This window comes from Papio anubis, chromosome X (assembly GCF_008728515.1).
Source record: "Papio anubis isolate 15944 chromosome X, Panubis1.0, whole genome shotgun sequence".
NCBI classification, from domain to species: Eukaryota; Metazoa; Chordata; class Mammalia; order Primates; family Cercopithecidae; genus Papio; species Papio anubis.
Window position 1 is genome coordinate 44,875,623 of NC_044996.1, and position 26,729 is coordinate 44,902,351.

The 26,729-nt window shown below is 35.7% G+C and overlaps 1 protein-coding gene across 4 annotated transcripts in view; it reads right to left on the bottom strand.

Annotated features, from left to right (window-relative positions):
- COL4A5 (collagen type IV alpha 5 chain) overlaps positions 1-26,729 on the bottom strand; it is a 270,185-nt gene that overhangs the window by 102,267 nt on the left and 141,189 nt on the right. For all 4 annotated transcript variants that reach the window (XM_031660975.1, XM_031660978.1, XM_031660977.1 and 1 more), the window contains exons 19-29: positions 26,257-26,298; positions 24,042-24,174; positions 13,551-13,724; positions 13,139-13,222; positions 9,113-9,205; positions 7,646-7,716; positions 7,147-7,338; positions 5,790-5,958; positions 3,193-3,285; positions 2,690-2,794; positions 1,616-1,713 (exon numbers count right to left, since the gene is read on the bottom strand). In XM_031660975.1, the coding sequence (XP_031516835.1) occupies positions 1,616-1,713; positions 2,690-2,794; positions 3,193-3,285; positions 5,790-5,958; positions 7,147-7,338; positions 7,646-7,716; positions 9,113-9,205; positions 13,139-13,222; positions 13,551-13,724; positions 24,042-24,174; positions 26,257-26,298 (1,254 nt within the window). The remainder of the gene's footprint in view (positions 1-1,615; positions 1,714-2,689; positions 2,795-3,192; positions 3,286-5,789; positions 5,959-7,146; positions 7,339-7,645; positions 7,717-9,112; positions 9,206-13,138; positions 13,223-13,550; positions 13,725-24,041; positions 24,175-26,256; positions 26,299-26,729) is intronic.

Sequence of the window (26,729 nt, forward strand, 5' to 3'; positions counted from 1 at the left end):
CCTCTTATGAGCAAAAGTGATTTCTAGAGATGGAATCTACCCCTGGTGAAGATGCTGGGAACAGTGTTGAAATGACACTGAAGGACTTGGAATATTATATAAACTTAGTTGATAAAGCAGCAGCAGGGTTTGACAAGACTGATTCCAATTCTGAAAGAGGTTCCACTGTGGGTAAAATACTATCAAACAGCACCGTATGCTGCAGAGAAATCTTTTCTTAAAGGAAGAGTCAACTGATGTGGCAAACTTCATTGTTGTCTTATTTTTAAAAATTGCCACAGCCTTGGAGAGGATGTGGAGAAATAGGAACACTGTTGGTGGGACTGTAAACTAGTTCAACCATTGGGGAAGGCAGTGTGGCGATTCCTCAAGGATCTAGAACTAGAAATACCATTTGACCCAGCCATCCCATTACTGGGTATACCCAAGGGATTATAAATCATGCTGCTATAAAGACACATGCACACATATGTTTATTGCAGCACTATTCACAATAGCAAAGACTTGGAATCAACCCAAATGTCCATCAGTGACAGACTGGATTAAGAAAATGTGGCACATATACACCATGGAATACTATGCAGCCATAAAAAAGGATGAGTTTGTGTCCTTTGTAGGGACATGGATGCAGCTGGATACCATCATTCTCAGCAAACTATCACAAGAACAGAAAACCAAACACCGCATGTTCTCACTCATAGGTGGGAATTGAACAATGAGATCACTTGGACATAGGAAGGGGAACATCACACACCGGGGCCTATTGTGAGGAGGGGGGAGGGGGGAGGGATAGCATTAGGAGATATACCTAATGTAAATGATGAGTTAAGCGGTGCAACACACCAACATGGCACATGTATACATATGTAACAAACCTGCATGTTGTGCACATGTACCCTAGAACTTAAAGTATAATTTAAAAAAATAAAATAAAACAGCATGGCAGGCAAAAAAAAAAAAAAAAAACACTAATTGTCTGTTTTCAACAAAATAGATTGTATTTTAATGGAAAAAAAAAATTGTCACAGCCACCCCAGCCTTCAGCAACCATCACCCTGATCAGTGGGCAGCCATCAATACTGAGTCAAAACCCTCCCCCAGCATAAAGATTATGACTTGCTGCAAGCTTAGATGATTGCTAAAATTTTTTAGCAATAAAGTATTTTTAATTAAGGTATACATATTTTTTTTAGACCTAATGCTACTGCACACTTTAAAAACTACAGTATAGTGTAAACATAACCTTTATATGTACTGGGAAACAAAAAAAATTGTGTGATTCACTTTATTTTGATATTCACTTTATTGTGGTGGTCTGGAACTAAACCTGCAATATCTCCAAGGTATGCCTGTATTCTCTAATCAAAGAACTGGGCACTCAAAAATAGGTACAGAAATTTGTTTTTGTTTTTTCTCCAAATGTGACCTCTTGGACTATTAAAGATGATTTGGGGTTAAATATTTTTTAAATGGAAATATAATAAGTTATTTTATCTATATATTTATAGTAAAGACTTGGGACTTGGGATGATATCTGAGTCAAAATAGAGAGCTAGAAATAAGGAAGGTGGGAAAGATAAGAAAATGAGAAGGATTAAATAAAAATGTCCCAGACCTTCGGTCCTGGAAAGCCAGGTGGCCCAGGAGGGCCTTCTAGACCAATTCTTCCAGGTGTCCCAGGTGCTCCTGGAGGTCCTGGAATTCCAGGAAAGCCTGTAAAATGATAAGTCATTTTTTAACCACCAAAGGAAAGACACTTTAAGAAAGATATTCAAATTCCCAAAGCCACATTCTAATCATGCTTAGTGACAACAGTAAGATGTTAAAAGCACAATGACATTCTACTACCTAAGATTAAGCCTTACAATCCCTCAATCACCTTACATTCCTTTTATTTTCACATAGAGCTAATGTATGTGGAACATATGCTTTTCTGAAGAAAATGAGGGCTATTATATAATAAGATAGAACTAAATTGTAAGGAATGAATTCCACACAAAAATGCCCAAGAACTTTTTTTCTGCTTATATCTGGATGCAGTATGACAAAGGGCCTACCATATAATTTTGGAAATGGACTAAAACTAACTGCAGATATTATAGATACATATACACATAAAATCAAAACCGATAACTTTTGAAAGCATTTTGTATAAATGAGTAAAGATATATTTAAGAACTGTCCTCAGACCACTGTGTGCTCTTGCCATTTGTGAGAATAAATTCTGTGAGGAATAAAGCAGAACTGAAGCATAAGCCCTAAAAAATTTCAATAAATCAAGAAAATATTATTTAGCATAAAATATTACTTGGCTACACATGTGCAATAAGTCTGTTTTCTGTTTAAAAAATCCATTAACTCAATAAATAACAAGTGCACACTATGTGTTAAGAACTGTTCTAAACCCTGAGAATAGTATGGTGAACACAAAAGACAATTCCTGTAATTTCTAAGCTTATATATCACTTTTGCATATCTAAAATGTAGATATTTTCCTGTCTGGACTGTTTTAGATAAAGATAATGAATGAACTTACAATGAAAATACACTAAGATTTTTTATTTACATTCTTTATAGTACAGAGAAAAAAGGTACAATTAATATATTTTATTTGTTGAATGAATTTTATCAAAGAATAACATCATGCTAATCTTCTAAGCTACCCTGCCTGCTGCCCATTCCAACATACCTTTGGGACCAGGTGGTCCAGGAAGCCCAGTTCCAGGGATACCTGGTTCTCCTTTGCTACCAGGTATCCCTGGCAAGCCTGGTTGCCCTGGGAGTCCAGGGTCACCTATGGAGAAAGAGCAGTTATGGAAAGGAAAACGTTCAAAGAAAGAAGCTGCCAGGGCTGGGTGCAGTGGCTCACGCCTATAATCCCAGCACTTTGGGAGGCCGAGGCAGGTGGGTCACCTGAGGTCAGGAGTTCGATACCAGCCTGGCCAACATGGAGAAACTCCGTCTCTACTAAAAATACAAAAATTAACTGGGTGTGGTGGTGGGCGCCTGTAATCCCAGCCACTCGGGAGGCTGAGGCAGGGAGGATTGCTTGAACCCAGGAGTTGGAGGTTGCTGCAGCAAGCCGAGATCACCCCATTATACTCCAGCATGGGTGACAGAGCAAAACTCCGTCAAAAAAAGAAAAAAAAGCCATCAGTGTTGAAGATACTTTGAAATAAATTCCTCACATACCTGGAAGACCTACTTCACCATCTCTGCCTGGGTTACCAGGCAAGCCAGGCTCCCCTGGCTGGGTTATAGTCTGACCTGGATCCCCTTTAGGACCTGAAAGCAAGAGTAAATCAGTGGTAAATGAGAAGTATTTACTCAACTAAAGGTCTCTTTTTAATTAAAAACAAAAAAGAAAACTATCAGTAATGTTTTGAAAATGTAAACTAACAAAAATTCACAAGAAAAACAATCTTCCACTATATATTCAAGAAAGATATAAAACAGAAGGATAGAATTTCAGAAAGAAAAAGGATATGACAGCCTTAAGGACTTCCATGATTCAAGATGTATAATGGTTAATTTTAGGTTTCAACATGGCTAGATTAAGAGATACTGATATAGCTGGTAAAGCATTATTTCTAGTTATGTCTGTGAGACTGTTTCCAAAAGAGACTGACATTTGAATCAGTGAAATGAATAAGGATGATCGACCCTCACCCAATGTGTGTGGGTACCATCCAATCAGCTGAGGGACCGGATACAACAAAAAAGGCAGAAAAAAAGGTGAATTCACTGCTCTCTCTCTTTTGAAACTGGTACACCCATCCTCTCCTACCCTTGGACATCACAACTCCGGGTTCTCTGGCTTTCAGATTCTGGGACTTGCACTAGCAGCCACTCAGGTTCTCAGGCATTCAGACTAGGACTGAGCCAAGCTACTGGCTTCCCTAGTTCTTCAACTTACAGGTGACCTACTGTGGGACTTCCCAGCCTCCATAATCATGTAAGTCAATTCCCATAATAAATCACCTCTTATCTATCTATCTGTTTATCTATCTATCTATCTATCATACCCATCTGTCCATCCATTTTAGAAAACCCTAAAACAGGGTGTTATCTATGTAAGTATTTTTAAAATGTAGGCCAAAAGAGCATTAAAAATCAAACTGTAGTAAACAAGGAAAATACTTCTTTTGGCTAATAGGTACATTTAGGTTTTACACGTGCAAAGTTCAAGTGTATCTACTTCTTATTAATGGAAACATGAACTTGAAATGGGCTCAAGAAAAAAAAAAAAAAAGATTTCCTAAACATGACACAAAAAGCACTAACCATGAGAGAAAAGATTGATAATTTTGATGATGTAAAAGTTGTTTTCTGCTCATTGAAGACATCATACAGAGTAAAAATAGCAAGCCACAATAGGTAAAGATTTCTTTTCACAAAATACATAGGTAACTAAGAACTAATACACAGAATATATAAAGAACTCTTCTAAATCAATAAAAAAAATCCAATATAAAATTGGTCAAAGTACTTGATTAGGCATTTCACAAAAGCAAATTCAAATGACCAATAAACACATGAAAAGGTGCTAAACTTTAATATAATCAGAGAAATGCAAAATATCACACTCAACAGATTGGCAAAAAGGTAAAAGTCTGACAATATAAAATGTTTCCAAGGATGTAAATCAACATAAAATGTTCAACACTGTTTGTGGTAGTTAAAAATTGGTACAATTGGTCTGGATATAGTTTGTAATTATCCACTCAAGTGGAAGATGCACTTATCCTATGCTTTGAAAATGCTAATCTTAAACACATACCCTAGCCCAGGTATTGGTAAGCATTTTGTGTAAAGGACCAGAGTAAATACTTTAGGCTTTGTGGACCATACGGTCTCTGTAGCAACTACTCAACTCTTCAGTTGTAGTGCAAAAACAACCACAGACAAAGGTGAATGGTTGGGGAAGTGTTCACATAAAACTTTTATTTATAACAGGTGGTAGGCTGGATGTGGTCAATGGACTGTAGTTCTGTAGTTTGCCAACTCTTGCCCTAGAGAAGTGTGAGCACATGAACACAAAGAGATATAGGGATCTATCTATCTACCTATCTATCTATATGACTGTACACAGAAGCATTATTCATAATAGATCCAAACTGTAAATAACCCAATTGACCATTAGCAATAGAATGGATCAATCAACTGTAAAACACACACACACACACACACACACACACACACAAACATACGTACAATGAAATACTATATAGCAATAAAAATTAACATACTATATATAGCCACACAAAAAGTTAATATAGAAAACACTTACCCTATGATTCCTTTAACATGAAGTTCAAAAAGAAACAAAATTAAAATACTCTGTTTAAAAATGCATACAGAGGTCACAAAATAGAGGGGTAATGGAAGAAAATTATGTAAAAGTCAAGACAGTAGAGGAAGAAGGGACTTGTGATTAGGAAATGACAGGGAGAGAAGGTTAGGGGTTTCTAGGATGCTGGTAACATTATATTTTTTGATGTGTGTGGTAGTTACCTGTGTGTTTCTGCTATAATTATTTATTAAACTTTGCATTATGTATCATGTACTTAAAAGAACAAAATTAACAGTAACAATGAAACAGTCAGAGAAGATTTAAAGAGAAACCCCCTTCCAAAAAACATTGTGATCCCTTGCTAAGATGCTCTGAAGAGTTCAAATGTAAATGGCCAGGGAATCACACCTCTTGGGAAAGGAAGCCATGAGTAGCCAAAACATAATAAATTTCTGTTTTTAAGCACCAAATTTAACAAAAAACACAGTAGACTTACCTGGTATTCCTGGCTGGCCTGGATTTCCTGCCACACCTTGTATGCCTTTTTCACCTACTGGGCCTGGAGGGCCAAAACCAGGAGGACCCATAGGCCCTATATTCCCTGGGAGGCCTGGTAAACCTGGGTTCCCAGGGGGACCTCTTTCACCCTTAAAAGTAATTCCACCCTAAAAAGGGAAAAGTTTAATACAGAAACATATAGATACAACAACTATCTGTAGGTTGGTACTGAATACAACTGGGGAAAGGCTATAGCCATAAATAGTTCTTCTTAAAAGCTATACAAATGAGTGGTATTATGGGATGGTATGTGTGATCATTCCACTTACTCATTCCTCCAACAAATATTTTTGGGTTCCTACTATGTGTCAAGTGCTGGTCATACAACAGAAAACCAAAAATACAAAAAAACTCTGGCTTTATGCAGCTTACATTTTAGTGTAAGTCAGAAGGGTTATAGTCTAGATAACATTATAAAATATCACTTCCTACCTAAATATCCTGGGCCGTGTGCTATGTACAAAATATGATTGTTCATTTATGTTAAATCTTTCAGTTCTGTGGCACATTGAACATTGCTATCTACTTGTACTGATCTCTAAGCTTACTATATATATATGTGTGTGTGTGTGTGTATATATATATATATAGAGAGAGAGAGAGAGAGAGAGACAGAGAGAGGGAGAGAGAAACAAGTTAAATTGCTGGTTATGAGGTTTATTTATTTATTTATTTTGATGGAGTTTTGCTCTTGTTGTCCAGGCTGGAGTGCAGTGGTGCAATCTAGGCTCACTGCAACCTCTGCTTCCCGGGTTCAAGTGATTCTCCTGCCTCAGCCTCCCGAGTAGCTGGGAGTACAGGTGCCCAACACCATGCCCGGCTAATTTTTGTGTTTTTAGTAGAGACGGGGTTTCACCATGTTGGCCAGGCTGGTCTTGAACTCCTGACCTCAGGTGATCCACCCACCTCGGCCACGCAAAGTGCTGGGATTACAGGCGTGAGCCACCATACCCAGTCATGAGGTTTAAATAAACCCAGGGAAAGATATGTAGGGGTTAAGAGATGGGGAACCTTATACTGTCTCATAAACATCTTAACCTCTTGCCCACCTATTCATAGAAAATATTATTCAATATTAAAGGGTTAAGAAAAATAAGTTTACAAAACAAGTGAAAGAAAAGAGTAGTGAAGAAACCCTACAGTCAGTAACAATGTGCCATTACTGTATGGTCACACTGTTTTAAGCATTGATTGGGTGTTTATCTCAGCATCAGGCCCATCCTTTAAATTAACTTAGAAAACATTTCTAAGTGAAAATTTAACATCACAAAACGAAAAACATCAAACCAACTCACAGGCTCTCCTTTCGGGCCAGGAAGCCCTGGCAATCCATCCTGTCCAGGAGTGCCAGGTAAACCAGGAAGCCCTGGAGCTCCAGGGGAACCCAACTCTCCTTTGTCACCCTTCATTCCTGGAAAAGTGAGGATATCACCAGGTTCACCTTTAGATCCAGGAAAGCCTGGAGCACCTGGAGCTCCTGGAATGCCCTGAAGTGGGTAAGGAAAAAAAGAGAAAGAGTGGAAAAAGAAGAAAGAGAAAAAGAAAATCAGTTTCTTTTTTTCTAACATTTTCTTCTCTCCAGTTTACCCCTTCAACCCACCCAATAACATTTAATATACAAAGGGCTGAATCAAGTGAGGCATATGAGTCAGGAATAGTCAAGGAATCAAACAAAGTACAACTTAATAGAAAAATGAAATTATATACGTGTGTATGTATATGAATAATTGAAAATCAATGTGTAAAATGCCTTCCTTCTACTTCTTTTTGTTTTATAATATACTCAAAACTTACTGGTAATCCTTTGGAACCAGTTGCACCAGCTTGTCCTTTTTCACCTTTCTGTCCAGGGAAACCAAGGGATCCTAACACACACACACACAAACACACACACACACACATATAATAATGTAAGCTTTGAGCTTGAACTCCTGACAAAGCTCATACAGAAATCATCAAGTCAGAAAGTCAAGTTTTTAAAATAAGAATCCCATTCAATCCCATTTAAGTCACATTTGTATTTTCCTTTTATGTTCTCAAAATGAGATAATCATCCTTTTTAAAATAAATTTAACATTTCATGTTACATACAATATTGCATCCTAAGAAACTTCCAACTCCAAAGCTATCCTTCTCAGACCTTGCAACTAGCAAATACTATGCACAATGTTTCCTGGGTTCCTAGATGTTTTCATTTGCCAAAGGGAGAAAAAGATTATGAAAAGGTCTGAATATCTTTGTTCTGACTTATGCAGTTTTTGTAGATCCTTACCAGTCCTTTCTTTGGTTTGTCATTCCCTGAAATTTGGTTTATGAGAAACATTTGCAGCCCAAAGACTAGAGGAAACATTACTAAAGCAGTGGTTCTCCAAATGGATTCCTGGACCAGTGGCATCATCACCACCTGGCTACTAATTAGAAATGCTAATTCTTGAGCCTTCATCCAGGTCTACTGAATCAGAAACTTTGAGAGTGAGGCTCAGCAGTCTGGGCTTCAAAAAGCCCTCCAGGTGATGCACTCTCAAGTTTGAGAACCACAAGACTAGAGGTACAAGGCTAGATTACTAACGTCCAATAATGTCTACAAGATTTGTTGAAAGTATTCCCAAACTCCAAATGAATTGGCGTCCTTCATAGACTCACTAGACAGAAAGGTAAGAGATCTGGTCTCTATTCCCAGCCCTGACTCAACATAAAATGTAATTTCAAGAGAATACTGGGATATCCTAAGGGGCAGTTAAATGAAACAGTTGAGGGTCTGACAGATATCACATACAGTTTTGACTGGAAAGGGGGATACATGAGTTATATATAGAGAGAGGAATACTGGCAGTTGATTGTCAAACTCCGATAGAACCCCTATTCCTGAACGACAACATGTGATACATCCCCAATGACTGGAATCTCTGCCACTGGAAAGTATATTCAGGGGCTAGGTATTATGAACTTTTCTCCCAGTATTCTGGAAAAAAGAAGTCTGACTCTGTATAAGTGATTTTCTTCTTCATATGGAAAATGGGGAAGATATATTTCCCGAAATTATATTGTCAAAATGCTTTAATAGAAAATGTTGGTAGCTTCAGGTATTAGAAACAAGAGCATAATTAATTTGATAACAAATAGAGGCATTTCATACTTAATTATTTATAGATATGAGTGACTAGCTATAAAAATGAGAAACGGTAACATTCTAAAAGTATAAGCTCTACAAAATCTAGCCAAAAAATATTTAGAAGGTTGCCCTGAGGCAGAATGGTTTACCTGGAGGACCTGGGAGACCTGGCAAACCAGGTTGACCTGGAGGCCCTGAAATACCAGTTCCAATGCAGTTGAAGCAAGTGTCACCTTTGTCACCTAGTGAAATCATAATAACAAACAAATGTTACTGAAAGGGGTACATATACCTTCAATAGATTGGTTCTAAAAATGTCAGCACTAAGGGACAGCATTTCCACTTAATGGTGTGATTGGAGAAGCCTATATCCTGAATCAATTTATGACAAATAAATTGCTGAGTGCTTACTGTGTGCCAAGAACTGTTCCAGATGCTTGTGTTACACTGGTGAGCAAAAGATAAAAGTCATGGATAAAAATTCAGGTCTACATGCCTCACATTCTACCAGGGGAAAGGGATAATAATCAATAAAGGAAATGAATTATCAAAATGTATATATGAAATATTTTAATATAATATTAAGTATAGGCAGGGTGTAGTGGCTTATGCCTGTAACCCCAGCACTTTGGGAGGCTGAGGCAGGCAGATAGCTTGAGGTCAGGAGTTCGAGACCAGCCTGGCCAACATGGTGAAACCCCATCTCTACAGAAAAAATAAAAACATTAGCCAGGCATGGTGGTGCATGCCTGTACTCGCCAGGTACCCAGGAGGTTGAGGTGGGAGGATTGCTTGAGACTTAGGAGATCAAGGCTGCAGTGAGCTGTGATTGCACCACTGCACTCCAGATTGGGTGACAGAGCAAGACCCTTTCTAAAAAAAATTAAATATATATTAAATATTTAATATGCTTTAAAAGATATTATTTTTATAGGAAAAAACAGAACTACATAAGTGGTATTGAGTATGCCAGGGAAGGGTGGGGGATCGCAATTTTAAATAGGGTAGTCAGGATAGACTTGATTGAGAAGTTGATATATGATAAAACTATACTCAGGGAAGGGTGGGGGGTTGCAATTTTAAATAGGGTAGTCAGGATAGACTTGATTGAGAAGTTGATATGTGATAAAACTTAAAGGACATGACATGTGCATAAGAGTGTAGAACATTCCAAGCAGAAAGAATAGCCATGTTTGGTATATACGAGGAACAGCAAGCCGACCAGATTGCTAGAGCAGAATGAGGGAGGGGAACAAGGTCAGAAAGTTGACAGTTTACAACAAATGGCATATAGGCATATAAGAAACATAAAGGCTGTGGTTTTTACTGTGAGTGAAATGAGAATCTAGTAGAAAATTTTTTTTAAAAAAGCAACTTGTTATAACTTAAATTTTTAAGGGATGACTCTAGCTGCTATGGTAATAGCCTCTAAAGGCAATGATGGAAACAGGGTAACCACTTAAGTGGCTACTGTCGCAACGATCTAGGAGAGAGATGGTGGTAGCTCATCCCAGAGTGACTGCAATGAAAATGATGAGAACCGGTTAGATTATAGACATATCTGAAAGTAGAGCCAATGGGATGTTCTCATGGATCATATATGAAATACAAAAGAAGAGGGGAATCAAGGATGACTCCAAGGTTCTCAGCATGAGCAACTAGAAGACTAAAGTGGCCTGCTTTTTAAGTAAGAAGCATAAGATGTGAGTGGAGCAACTATGGGGAGGAGGTGGCAGAAATCAAGACTTCAGTTTGATCAGGATGTCAAATTCAAAATGTTGACTAGGCAAATGGATACACAAATCTAGAGGAAAACAGTTGTATCTGGATAGGAGGCATAAATTTGGAAGTCCTGGGCAATTAGGTTGTATTAACAATCACGAGACTGAATAAATGAGTTTAGATAGAAAAGAAGAACAAGGATTCAATCTTGGAGCATTTTAAACTTAAAAGTTGGATAGATAATTCTAAGATGCATACAAAAATGCAAAGAACCTAGAATATCCAAGAATTACGATAAAGCCACAGTAATTAAGATAGCATCGCATTGGTGCAAGGACAGACTAATGAAACAACAGAAGAGAATACAGCAGTCAGAAACAGACCTACACACATATGGTCATATGATCTACAAAAAAGTGCTAATGCAATTCATTGGGATAATTGATGATCTTTTGTTCTATAGTACTGACTCAACTGGACATCCATATGGGAAAAATGAACTTTGATCCCTACTCCAAACTACACACAAAAATTAATTGAAGAAAGATCAAAATGCGAAAGGTAAACAATAAAGTGTCTAGAAGAAAACACAGAGGAATATCATAAGACCTTTGAGGTAAGTAAAGATTTCTAAAACGGTGCATAAAAAGTACTAACGATAAAACAGGACATTGATTAATTTGATTTCATTTAATTAGCAACTTTTGTTAAACAAAAGTTAACAAAAGAGAAGATAGTTTTAATACATATATCCAATAATAAAATTAAAGATAAACACAGGCACTTTACAAAAGAGAATATAAAAACCAAAAGAAAGTAGTTCATAATCAAGTCACTAAGCAAATGCTAACAAAAATCACTTTGGAACATGGTTTGGTAATATCTATGAAACAAAACCTACACCTACCCTGTAATCCAGCAATTCAATTTCCAGATATATCTCCAATAAAAATTAGTGTTTATGTCCTACAAAAAATACATGTACAAGAATATTTATGACAGCTTTATTCACAATAGCTCCAGACCAAATGTCCATCAACACTAGAATACTGAGGTAATGTGCAGTGGAAAACCAAAGAATGGTGGAAAAATACTGCAACAAACAAAAACATAGATATATCTCACATATATTATATTTAGCTAAAGAAACCAGACATAAAAGAGCTCATACAGTATAATTTCATGTACACAAAGTTCAAGATTAGGCAAATTAATATATGCCAGAGGATAAAATAGTGATTACCTTTGGGGGGTACTGAGTAGGGAGTACAAGAGTCTTCCAGGGTCCTGAAAATGTTCTATATTTTGGTTTAGATGGTAATTAGATGGATACACATACACGCACATACACGTAGGTACACCACAGAGGAATGAAAAAGAACAAGAAATGTAATGTACTGAAAGCCAAGGGATGCAAATGTTTAAAGAAGGCAAAAAGCAAGCAAAAAAAGGACAGACCTGACATTTGGATTAGCAGGATATAGACTGCTGGCAACTGACCAGCATTTGTGGAGTGGTAGGCAGTGGGGAGTTGGGGGAAGAGGGGATAAAATCCTGATTGGAGTTATGTTTAAGAGAAAACAAGAGGAGAGTAGAAAATTCTTAGGAAGTTTTGTTGCAAATGGGAATAGAAAAATAGAGAACCAGCTGGCAGGGAATGTAGGATTACCCTACTTTTTTTAGATAGGTGAAAAAAGCATATTTGTATGCTCCTGGGAATGACTGAATAGAGAGGGAAAAAATTGGTGATGTGGGAGAGGCAAAAATTGCTGGAAAAAAATCCTTGGGGAAATAAGAGGAAATGGAATCTATTGTATAAATAGAAGAACTGGCTTTAGATAGGAGCAGTAGTTATATGCAAGAAGGGAGACTATGAGCACAGGCACAAGTAGGTAAGTAAATATCGTGGTGACAATCTGTGAAAGTTCTCTTGTTACTGCTTTAATTGGTCAGTGAAATAGGAAGCAAGGTCAGAATAGGGGAGAAACTGCTAAAATTTGAGAAGAGAAGAAAAAGTGCAGGCTCAGAAAATGTGGAAATTTGGATAATGCTTTTGTTCCAAGTGAGTATAATGAAGTGAGAGAAGGGCAAAGGAATCATGGATTTATGAATAGAATTGATTACAGTGATTGATAATGGAATTTAAGCTAGGTTAAGAGGGAAGAAAGGACATCAAAAAGTTAAGCATTAGTCAAAGTTGCTAGGTCTCAGTGGGGTTGGAGTATTGCTGGAGTCAGGTTACTAGAGGTAGTAAGCTAGACAGAAGAGAATGATGCAAAAAATGGGATGCATGAAACCAAGATCATGTAAGTATAACACTGTTGGTAATGAGATGGTCTTGGGGTATGACCATGGGAATCAGTGGCTAAGGTGTGACGGATGATACAGGGGATTTTGCTGATGATTTGAAAGAATGAAGAAAATGAAGAAATGAATATGTCTGGAGATCAAACCTTTCATTCCTTGTTCTCCTTGGAGTCCTTTATCACCTGGAGATCCTGGGGGGCCTGGAGGGCCTGCTTCACATATCTCATCACCTGAGTAAGATAAACAAAGGATAGTAAGCTAATTGTTGTGAAATATCAAGAAGATTAAACAAAAAAAAGCCTGACAAGCTTTTCAGTTACTTCTCTGAAGAAATACAAGTACCTATAAGCAAAAGGAAAATATAACATTGTTGATAAATACTATTTGAAGAGCAAATGTAAACATCCAAGAACTACCAAAACCCAAAAAGTAAAGCAGTAGTAGAATTTCTTAGATATCAGAAATGCAACAAATGACGCCAACCTTTAGCTAGAGTTACTTATAAACAAAATAAACAAAAACAAAAAAAGAACTTAATAGGAGAAAAATATAGCTTACTAGGAGGGATGTGAGGTCCAGGAAGGCCAGGAGGCCCTGGAAGCCCAGGAGCCCCAGGCTGTCCATCAAGTCCAGGAGGTCCAGGAATGGAAATTCCAGGTGGTCCTTCATCACCTTTCTGACCCCTTTCTCCAGGAAATCCAGGAGGGCCAGGAGGACCCACAACTGCAGCCCCTAAGATTCAAAAAAGTGATCAAAATGATCTCATCTTAGAGATGTTACTTTAGTTATCATTGAGACATTAGATAATGATAAGATCTTCCTTTAACATATAATTCTGGTTATATATTTTTTTTTTTCTAGGAGATTCAAAACTCTGAAAAAAAGGCTGAAAAATTTCAAAGAATGTAAGTAACAGTTTGAGGGTAGGAAATAATAATTTAAAGTAGCTTTATTACTTTTGGAAATTACTAGTAACCCCATCCTTTGACACTATGATCTGATAACTTAAAAATACCAGAAAGTCATTAACAACATAAAAAGGTATTTCGAAGTTCCCATATAAACATGGCTCTGTTTCTGGACATTCTTCTGCTACAATGGTGATTCATGCACCATTAACACACATTTTAGTTACTATAACTTAATAATGTTTCCAAAACTGCTAAGGAAAATATGCTCATCTTTGTTCTTTTTTAAAACCATCTTCACTACACTTACAAATTTACTTTTCTAAATAAATTTTAGAATCAACTTGTCAGTTTCATTTTCAAAAACTGGTTGGGATTCTGAATGGGATTAATTTGAATTTAAAGATTATTTTTTGGTAGAATCAACTGTTTATAATATTGGTTTTTCACATCGAGTAATAATTAAGTTTATTTCTCCATTTATTTAGTAATTTTATATTATTTAATAATAATTTACAAAATTCTGCAAAGAAGTCTTACACATGTATTGTTGGGGTTATTCATGGGTTTCTTTTATAACTACTGTGCATTTTAATACTATTACAATTGTGAAGTGTATTTTTTTCTCTTACATGTTTGCTGGTGAAGAGGAAGGCAAATTAAGTATGCTACTCAGATCTGGCCATCTCGCACACATACTCTCTTTAAGATCTGGAAATTTGTCAATGGATTTTTTAAAGCTTTCTGGTAGATAATCAGATGGTCTCTGAATAACTGAAATTTGGGCTTTTTCCCCATTCTTACCACCATTTTTTCTTCCAGATTTAGTGCATGGGCTAGGATCTCCACTTTAAGGACAAACAGCATTGGTAACTCTAAGTATCTTGATCTTATTTCTGACTTGAATAAAAATGTTCCTGATGTTTCACCACAAAGCATGACATTTCCCATACAGTCCTGCAGATAGATTCATCAAGTTAATGTAACTCTCTTTTAATTCCAGTTTAAGAGGTTTAGCTTTCTTTTAAAAATGAATGGGTATTGAATTGTACTGACTAATTTTTCCGCATCTGTTGGCCTGTTTTCTTTTACTCTGTCAATGTACTCAATCACAGTAACCTCAATCCATCCTTGCAATCTTGGACTAAAATCTACTTGGTCATAATATCATATAATTTAATATGTTTCTGGATATTTAGGATTATTGCTTCTACGTTCATAAATTAGACTGGGTTATTGCTAGTGTTATCTCCTTAGTTGTTTAGTATCAATGCTATTAAACTGACTTTTTTTGTTGTTATTTTATAGCATACCTTTTGCCTTTTTTTTGGTGTTTTTCTTTTGTTTGTTTTTGTTTTTTTACTTTAAGTTCTAGGATACATGTGCACAACGTGCATGTTTGTTACATATATATCCATGTGCCATGTTGGTGTGCTGCACCCATTAACTCGTCATTTACATTAGGTATATCTCCTAATTCTATCCCTCCACCCTCACACCTCCTCCCACCCCAGGACAGGCCCTGGTGTGTGACGATCCCCTTCCTGTTTTCCACAATGGTGGAACTAGTTTACAGTCCCACCAACAGTGTAAAAGTGTTCCTATTTCTCCACATCCTCTCCAGTACCTGTTGTTTTCTGACTTTTTAATGATCACCATTCTAACAGGTATGAGATGGTATCTCATTGTGGTTTTGATTTGCATTTCTCCGATGGCCAGTGGTGATGAGCATTTTCTCATGTGTCTGTTGGCTACATAAATGTCTTCTTTTAAGAAGTGCCTGTTCATATCCTTTGCCCACTTTTTGATGGGGTTCTTTTTTTCATGTAAGTTTGTTTGAGTTCTTTGTAGATTCTGGATATTAGCCCTTTGTCAGATGGGTAGATTGCAAAAAATGTCTCCCATTCTGCAGGCTGCCTGTTCAATCTGATGGTAGTTTCTTCTGCTGTGCAGAAGTTCTTTAGTTTAATTAGATCCCAGTTGTCTATTTTGGCTTTTGTTGCCATTGCTTTTGGTGTTTTAGACATGAAACCCTTGCCCATGCCTATGTCCTGAATGGTATTGCCTAGGTTTTCTTCTAGGGTTTCTATGGTTTTAGGTCTAACATTTAAGTCTTTAATCCATCTTGAATTAATTTTTGTATAAGGTGTAAGGAAGCGATCCAGTTTCAGCTTTCTACAAATGGCTAGCCAGTTTTCACAGCACTATTTATTAAATAGGGAATCCTTTCCACATTTCTTGTTTTTGTCAGGTTTGTCAAAGATCAGATGCTTATAGATATGTGGTGTTATTTCTGAGGCCTCTTTTCTGTTCCATTGGTCTACATCTCTGTTTTGGTACCAGTACCATGCTGTTTTGGTTACTGTAGCCTTGCAGTATAGTTTGAAGTCACGTAGTATGATGCCTCCAGCTTTGTTCTTTTGGCTTAGGATTGTCTTGGCAATGCGGGTTCTTTTCTGGTTCCATATGAACTTTAAAGCAGTTTTTTCCAATTCTGTGAAGAAAGTCATTGGTAGCTTGATGGGGATGGCATTGAATCTATAAATTACCTTGGGCAGTATGGCCATTTTCATGATATTGATTCTTCCTATGCATGAGCATGGAATGTTCTTCCATTTGTTTGTGTCCTCTTTTCATTTTGTTGAGCGTGGTTTGCAGTTCTCCTTGAAGAGCTCTTCACATCCCTTGTAAGTTGGATTCCTAGGTATTTTATTCTCTTTGAAGCAATTGTGAATGGGAATTCACTCATGATTTGGCTCTCTGTCTGTCTGTTGATAGTGTATAAGAATGCTTGTGATTTTTACACATTGATTTTGTATCCTGAGACTTTGCTGAAGTTTCTTATCAGCTTAAGGAGATTTTGGGCTGAGACGATGGGGTTTTCTAAATATACAGTCATGTCATCTGCAAACAGGGACAATTTGACTTCCTCTTTTCCTAATTGAATACCCTTTATTTCTTCCTCCTGCCTGATTGCCCTGGCCAGAACTTCCAACACTATGTTGAATAGGAGTGGTGAGAGAGGGCATCCCTGTCTTGTGCCAGGTTTCAAAGGGAATGCTTCCAGTTTTTGCACATTGAGTATGATATTGGCTGTGGGTTTGTCATAAATAGCTCTTATTATCTTGATATATGTTCCATCAATACCTAGTTAGTTTTTAGCAAGAAGGGCTGTTGAATTTTGTCAAAGGCCTTTTCTGCATCTATTCAGATAATCATGTGGTTTTTGTCTATGGTTCTGTTTATATGTTGGATTATGTTTATTGATTTGGATATGTTGAACCAGCCTTGCATCCCAGGGATGAAGCCCACTTGATTATGGTGGATAAGCTTTTTGATGTGCTACTGGATTTAGTTTGCCAGTATTTTATTGTGGATTTTTGCATCGATGTTCATCAGGGATATTGGTCTAAAATTCTCTTTTTCTGTTGTGTCTCTGCCAGGCTTTGGTATCAGGATGATGCTGGCTTCACAAAATGAGTTAGGGAGGATTCCCTCTTTTTCTACTGATTGGAATAGCTCCTCCATGTAACTCTGGTAGAATTCGGCTGTGAATCCGTCTGGTCCTGGACTTTTTTTGGTTGGTAGGCTATTAATTATTGTCTCAATTTCAGAGCTTGTTATGGGTCTATTCAGGGATTCAACTTCTTCCTGGTTTAGTCTTGGGAGGGTGTATGTGTCCAGGAATTTATCCATTTCTTCTAGATTTTCTAGTTTATTTCCATAGAGGTGTTTATAGTACTCTCTGATAGCAGTTTGTATTGCTGTGGGATCGGTGGTGATATCCCCTTTATCATTTTTTATTGCATCTATTTGATTCTTCTCTCTTTTCTTCGTTATTAGTCTTGCTAGCGGTCTATCAATTTTGTTGATCTTTTCAAAAAACCAACTCCTGGATTCATTGATTTTTTTGGAGGGTTTTTTGTGTCTCTATCACAGTTCTATTCCGATCTTAGTTATTTCTTGCCTCCTGCCAGCTTTTGAATGTGTTTGCTCTTGCTTCTCTAGTTCTTTTAATTGTGATGTTAGGGTGTCAATTTTAGGTCTTTCCTGCTTTCTCTTGTGGGCATTTAGTGCTATAAATTTCCCTCTACACACTGCTTTAAATGTGTCCCAGAGATTCTGATATGTTGTATCTTTGTTCTCGTTGGTTTCAAAGAACATCTTTATTTCTGCCTTCATTTCGTTATATACCCAGTATTCATTCAGGAGCAGATTGTTCAGTTTCCATGTATTTGAGCAGTTTTGAGTGAATTTCTTAATCCTGAGTTCTAGTTTGATTGCACTGTGATCTGAGAGACAGTTTGTTATAATTTCTGTTCTTTTACATTTGCTGAGGAGTGCTTTACTTCCAACTATGTAGTCAATTTTGGAATAAGTGTGATGTGGTGCTGAGAAGAATGTATATTCTGTTGATTTGGGGTGGAGAGTTCTGTAGATGTCTATTAGGTCCACTTGGTGCAGAGCTGAGTTCAATTCCTGCATATCCTTTTTAACTTTCTGTCTCCTTGATCTGTCTAATGTTGACAGTGGGGTGTTAAAGTCTCCCACTATTATTGTGTGGGAGTCTAAATCTCTTTGTAGGTGTCTAAGGACTTGCTTTATGAATCTGGGTGCTCCTGTGTTGGGTGCATATATATTTAGGATAGTTAGCTCTTCTTGTTGAATTGATCTCTTTACCATTATGTAATGGCCTTCTTTGTCTCTTTTGATCTTTGTTGGTTTAAAGTCTGTTTTATCAGAGACTAGGATTGCAACCCCTGACTTTTTTTGTTTTCCATTTTCTTGGTAGATATTCTTCCATCCCTGTATTTTGAGCCTATGTGTCTCTGCACGTGAGATGGGTCTCCTGAATACAGCACACTGATGGGTCTTGACTCTATCCAATTTGCCAGTCTGTGTCTTTTAATTGGAGCATTTAGCCCATTTACATTTACATTTAAGGTTAATATTGTTATGTGTGAATTTGATCCTGTCATTATGATGTTAGCTGGTTATTTTGCTCGTTAGTTGCTGCAGTCTCTTCGTAGCATCGATGGTCTTTACAATTTGGCATGTTTTTGCAGTGGCTGGTACTGGTTTTGTCATCAACTTTATTTTTTTTAATGTCCTGAAAATAGTTTAAATTTGGGAATTATCTGCTTTTTGACAGCTTGGTAGAATTCGTTTGTAAAATGATAAAACCACCCATACAACCAATGCATTTTCATGGAGATCTCTAACATTTTAAAATGTTCTATGGTAATTGATCTACTGAGGTTTCCTACTTTCTCAAAACATTTTTAATTAATTTGTTTCCTGTTTCATGATAAATTTATATTTTTTCCAAATTTAAAATATTTTAACACATTTATAGTTTTCTTGTAATTTAAAATTTGATTTTTATAATGATCTTTTTCTTTACTGATTATATTTGTGCCTTTTTTCATTTTTATCTTGATTGTATTTGCAAACTTGTTAATTTCAAACTCTTCTCACTCAAAATCTTTTATTTTCCCTATCCAATTACATTTTTAGTTTGTTTTCTATTTATTAATTTTTATTTTTATCTTTATCAAGCTTTTCCTTCTGTTTGTGCTTGTTTCTTTTTTCAAAAACTTAAGTCATTTCTTTTTAGTCTTTCTGATTTTGTGAGAAAGGTACTGATTTCGCTATATTAATGAGTTTTGATATGAGGTGCTTTCATTGTTGTTTAGCATTCGGTAGTCTGTCATTTCCTTTTGTTTCTTTTTTATGTCTAGAAATATTTATATTGTTTCTTAATATACAATTGTAAACATTTTTGGTGATTTTGTTGTAAATTTGTTATTTTATTTCACTGTGATCACAGAGAATGACATGCATGTAATTTTTAAATATTTCTTTATGTTCTAATAGAATGAATTTCTTTAAATATTCCATGTATGTTTAAAAAGAATGCATATTCTCTGCTGCACACAAAGTATTTCTCTTTTCCCCATATATACAGCTCAATTGTGTTGCTCAAATCATTTATAACCTTATTTTTCACCTACTTGATATGTTGGGGATTTGTCAGTTTATTTCCCATATGCTATCAGTTTTCACTTTATACATTCAAAGCTATATTGTTAGATACATATTCATAAATTTTAAATCATTGTGATATGATTTATCTATTTATCCATATGAATGTCTCTTTTTTATTTTAGATTCAGGAAGTACATATGCAGCTTTGTTAGTAATACAGGGGCATATTGCATGATGGTGGTATTTAGGCTTCCAGTGAACTCATCACCCAAATAGTGACTAGTGACTATGTACCCAATAAGTAGCTTTTCAATCTCCCCAACTTTTGGAGCCTCCTATGTCTATTGTTTCCATCTTTATGTCCATGCATACCTATTGTTTCTCTCCCACTTCTAAGTGAAGACAGATGGTATTTGGTTTTCTATTTCTGAGTTATTTCACTTAGGGTAATGGCCTTCATCTGCATTCATGTTGCTGCAAAGGACATGATTTCATTGTTTGTATGGCTGCATATTCTTCCATAGTGCATATGTACCACATTTTCTTTATCCAGTCCACTTCTGATGAGCACTTAGGGTGATTCCATGACTTTGCTATGATGAATACTGCTGCAATGAACATATGAGTGCACGTGTCTTTTTGTAGAATGATTTCCTTTGGGTAGATACCCAGTAGTGCGACTGCTGGGTGGAATGCTAGTTCTACTTGTAGTTCTTTGAAAAATCTCCAAACGGCTTTCCACAGTAGTTGAACTAATTTAAATTCCCACCAACAATATATAACTATGACCTCCACATTCTTGCCCAAATTTGTTATTTTATGCCTTTTTAATAATAGCCATTCTAACGTTTGAGTTAGTATCTCATTGTGGTTTGATTTTGCATTTATTTGCTGATTAGTGATGTTAAGTATTTTTTTCATGTTTGTTGGCCACATGTATGTCTTATTTTAAGAAGTGTTCTGTTCATGTTTTTTGCCCAGTTTTTAATGGGGTTTTTTTTTTCTCTTATTGATTTGTTCAAGTTCCTTATATTAATAGATTCTGGATACTAGTCCTTTGCCAGATGCATAGTTTACAAATATTTTCACCAATTCTGTAGGCTATTTACTCCATTGATTGTTTCTTTAGCTGTGCAGAAGCTCTTTAGTTTAATTAAGTCCCAATTGTATATTTTTGTTTTGGTTGCATTTACTTTTGAAGTCTTAGTCATAATCTTTGCCTAGGTCAATGTCCAGAAGAGTTTTTCCTGCATTTTCTTCCAGAATTTTTATAGTTTCAAGTTTTGCATTTAATTATATTTCATACTATATTAGAACTGCTAAACCAGTTTTATGTATAGCATTTGCCCAGTATATATTGCATTATTTTCAGATTATATCTGTCACTTTGCTTTAGATATGTCTACTACGCACTATATATAGGTATTTTTAATTTCAATTTTAGTCAGTGTCTTTTAATCAGTGTTTAGTTCTTTCAAATTTGTTGGAGTTACTGACTTATATTTAACTTCTTCTTGTAATCTTATATTTTATTTTCTATTTGCCCAGATTTGTCTTTATTTTGCCCCAATCCTAACTTACACGATATAAGAGATTTTTAGTCATTTTCTTTCTTCAATTGGTGTGTAAGTTATACATTTTATTTCTATTCTTCTCTAGTGGCTACTATTAATATTTTAACCTATGTACTTAAACCTATATATTTCTAAAAATTTATACAGTTAACAAGATTTATATTATCTTTCCCTGACAAGACAAAACACTTCTCTTTATTCTCTCTGCATCTACACATCACAGGTTAATAATGTTTACAATTATAGCTCCAAGTTGTTACTTAAAACACCTTTTTAAAAAATGACCAGTACTGATTTAGACTTAATATGCTTTACTAATATATTTTCTAAGCTTTGGTTCTTGCATCCTACCGCTATTCTCATTTTATCCAGAATTCCTTTTTTTCTTTTTGGAGTAAAACCTCCAGTAACTATTTCAGGGACAGTCTGAAGGTGTTAAACTTCCTATGTATCTCATCTTCACATTAGGATGATAGTTTAGTATAACACAGAATCCCTAATTCATAGTAATTTGTCCTTATCACTTTGAAAATGTGCTCCATTATCATCCTCTGACTCTGCTTTGTAGGTGATCGGCTTTTTGTTCTCAAATAGTTTTTAAGTGCTTCTTTTTATCCCTGAATTCTGAAATATCCCTACAATGTGTCTAGTTATGGGCCTTTGCATTACTATTATTTTACTCTTGCTTAGTGCTCCATGAGCTTTTCCATAGTGATGTATGTGTTTTTTAATAGATGGAAGTTCTCAGCCATTATTTTTTTCAAATGCTGACTCTTGTCCCATTCTTTCCTTCTTGGCCTCCCTCATGAGATAATTTTGGAGCTTCTAAGTTTATCCTTTATACCTCTTAACTTTTCATTCATACTTCCCAACTCCTTATCTCTTTTACTGCATCCTGAGGTAATTCTTTATTTCAATTTTCCAGATACAGTATGTATTTAGTTCACTATCTTGAGATTAGGAATCTGAAGTTCACATTTAGAGCATAATGGAACCTATATTTATTTTCTTTCTCTTGGGAAAGATCACTATCACTCATCTCATCATTTTGTATTTCATTAGCCACATATTTTTGAAGGAAAAGGAATAATAATTTATTGAATATGTATGTGTGCCAGGCACTGTACCACATACATCTGGAAATTTTACATACATCACTATTATTACCCTATGTCAGAGAACATCCAAATAAACATTCTAGATAAGGGCAGTACTCAATTTGTGGCCAAATTAGAAATGTTCCACTATACTGTGTGTTTTCAAAGGCAATAATATAAAACTCAGTATTGAGCTCTAAGATTTTATTTTATAACAAAATCACCATGGGGATTTCTAGTTAGGTGTTTCTGAAATTTTAGGTGGATAATGCTGCTTGCCATTTTTATACAGGAAATCTTGCAAAACTAGGCATTACTTGGGGAGAATATCCTTCCGTATTAGCATGAAAAGTGTGATGATTTGCCTATTAAATCTCAGAATTGTTTGGTATAATATAGTAATAATAAAATGTACCCCAGTTAATATGGCTATCATCAAAAAGACAAAAAATAACAGAATGCTGCAAGGATGCAGAGAAGAGAGAACTCATACACTGTTGGTGGGAATATAAATTAATGCAACCATTATGAAAAAAAGTATGGAGGTTCTTCAAAAAACTAAAAATAGAACTACCATATGTTCCAGCAATCTCACGTCTGGGTATATATCCAAAAGAAAATAAATTAGTAATTCAAAGAGATATCTGCACTCCCATGTTTATTGCAGCACTATTCATAATAGCCAAGATATGAAATCAACCTGAATGTTCATCAGTGGATGAACAGATAAAGGAAATGTGGTATAAATACACAATGGAATATTATTCGGCCATAAAAGAACGAAGTTCTGTCATTTTCAGCAATATGGATGAACCTGAAGGACATTACGTTAAGTGAAATAAGCCAGGCACAGAAAGGCAAATACAAATGCATGTTCTCATTCTTACGTAGGAGGTTAAGAAAAAAGTTGATCTCATGGAGGTAGAGAGAATGATGGTTACCAGGGGCTGGGAAGGGTCGGGGGCAATGAAGAAAGGTTGGTTAATGAGTACAAACATATAGTTAGATAGAAGCAGTAAGTTACAGTGTTTCATAGCACAGTAGATTCACAACAGTTAACAGCAACTTATTGTATATTTCAAAACAGCTAGAAGAGAAGATTTTGAATGTTCCCAACATAAAGAAAAGATAAATACTTGAGGTAACGGATATTCTAGTTACCTTGATTTGATCACCATACATTGTACCCACGTATTAAAATATCACATGTATCCCATAAATATGTGCAATTATGTATCAATAAAAAATAAAATGTAGAAACGGGAATCTTAGGATTAAAGGACACTATTCACTTAGGCTTTTTTAAAGTACAAGTGAGTAATATGGTGAGAGAAGGTATAGTGAGATTTGGGAAGTACTTGTCAATTAAAAAGGATTTGTGTCTTCTACTTCCATGCTTACCATGGAACTGATCTGATAAAAAGTATACATGGATTAGTAAGCATGCTATAAGCACAAGGCCATAAATGCAATCTCATTTACCTGGAGGTCCAGGAAGGCCAGGTGGACCCTGTATTCCAGGAAATCCTCGCTCTCCTTTTTCCCCGGGCAAGCCAGGCAACCCAATGTTTCCTTTTTCTCCTATAGTTATACCAGTCCCAGGTCTAGGAATTACCTTTATTACAAAAGAAAAAAAAATAAAGAAATGCAAAGAAGAAAAGCCTTGTTCTCCTGAAAATACTATGGGAGCTACATATGATTGCAATGTCATCATTTTCACATAGTTTATGAATCACATTCCGTATCGCTCCCATCCTCCAACTGATTAGAAAATGTCCAATACAAGTAACAACATTACCATGTTCCTGAGCCCAAGGCGTATAAAACTAAAAGTATTTTTGATGTCTCTTCTCCTATAATTCACATTCAATTAATTCCAGTCTCCTAAGCCTGACAATTCTTTACAGAAAACATCTCTCCAATTTGCCCCCTTGATTCCTGTTGCCACAACTGTATCATCAACTCACACTTAGAGTAACAGAAGCACCTCTGATCTTGTCCCTTGAATTCCAATCTATTGTTAGGATATGCTTCCTCAAAAACCATTTGTGTGCGTGTGTTAACTATTCTGCTTAAGGACTCAAAATTGCTCACTACTTTTTACTACAAGTGCTGCTACTTTTAATCCTGAACTGTAAGTCACTTTTCACTTCCAATACCTCTCTCACCTATTTAATCTCCTATTATGTCTTACGATAAAGTTTTATTATAGTGAAGTCTGTCTGATTCTAATCATTTCATTCAACTTGCACATTCTTGTCTATGTCTTTGCATATTCCATTCCAAACATGTGTAATGCCTTTCCCCAATCTTTCCCTTTATTAACCCACATTTATTTCTTCCTTTAAAAAAGAAAACTACCCCATAAATATATATACCTACTATATACCAAAAGAAATTTAAAAATAAAACCCATCTTTTCTTTATTGATTAAACCCAACTAATTAATCATTCCTTTTTACTCTGTATTCTTGTAACTCAAGTATTTTCTTAAAAACTTAGTATTAAATAAATTAAATATTTAAAAATTCTTCTTATAGACCTATAAAGGTAAATGAACATCAGATTTAAGAGACTGCCAGTCTGATGTACAAATTAACACCTAGTAGCAGTATGATATTTCATCCTGTCTCTATTGGATGGATATAAGAAACATTCACACAAAAGGAGACAAAAAGTTGTGGGACTTAGGATTGGAATAGTGATTCAAAAGGAAACTGGGCTGCTAAATAGGACTGTACTCTCAAAATTTCCATTTCTTCTGATACGTATTAAAATTTTATCTTCTCATTTTATAAAGAGATTATTTCCTAGAGGAGTGAAGCTGATTTTAAAATGAAAGTGAATAAAAAAAATCTAAGATCTTCTTTAAGTATATCCTCATTAGATTTAGTACAGTCCTAAGTATTAATAACTGAGACTCACTATGGATAATAAGAATTAAATTAATGTTACTAACATGTCTGGACACATAAGTTTTCCAACATTCGCACTGTTGCGGCTTCAATGCAGTTTGAAGTCAAGAGTCTTACTAAATTTCAACCAAAGAAAAACCAATATGTTAAACCTCAGCAACGATATTTTATTCCTAATAAGACTGGAAGTACAGTTGACTTAAATTTCACAGTGAACACAAACATGACAGAAATTCTGTAGCTCCCCCACTCCCAATCATTCTTTCATAAAGCAGCTTCCTACGTGCGTTATTAAAAGTCCCTAGAAAGCACACACTCAGGAAAGAAAGAGGTGTGAATCAGACAATTACAAATTTAGAAAACCTATTAAGACCAAATCTATCTTTCTCCTGAGCTCTGCAGGGGAAAGGACCAAAACCCCACCCCACCCCAACTTCCCCAATGTTGTTTTCCTCAATGTTGTTTTCATTGAACCTTTGTAAGCAACACTTGCACCACCTGCAGGTTGCCTGAGAAGTGATCTGGCAATCATGAAGTAAAACAACCCAAAGCCATAATTTTAGACCTTTACCATGCAGAAGTAATGCATAGGCAGAACAATACAAGACCTTGAGGTCAACGTTACTGAAGTTTTTAGATATAAAGACTTTTAAGCCACTAGAAATTGATAATGACTTGAAATTTTCTGTTCTATGAAGAAAAAGTAGGGAGTATGCAATTAAGGCACAAAAATGATAATGCATTAATAAATTTTGATAAATGAATACTAAAAAAAAACTTACAAGTCCAGGAGGTCCAGGTGGGCCAATGTCACCTTTTTGGCCCTGTTCAATTCAATTGTAAATAGGTTAGTAAAATTCACATGAAAACATCAATTTCCCCAAGAATATAAGAGAAACTTTTCAAAAAGACCCAGAAATCAATCATAAAATACCTCAAATGAGAAATGCAACATGAAGTAATGAAACAATTCTGAGCTAAGCCTAACCTGTAATGTTGTCTCAGATTTACTAGCTATATAATATTGACCAAGTTAATTAACTTCTCCGGTTTATATACAAAGAATAAAGATTTTTGGACCAGAGTTTTAAGGTATTTCTAGTTGTAATGTTTTTTTGATTTTTAAGATTCCTATTTTTAGCCAACTACAAATACTCTATAAAGAAGATAATAGAAAAAAATGGTAGCACTAGAATCAGTGAAAAACTTACATTTTTTTTTTACATTTAGCCATATTTCTCCTCATAAAACTAGC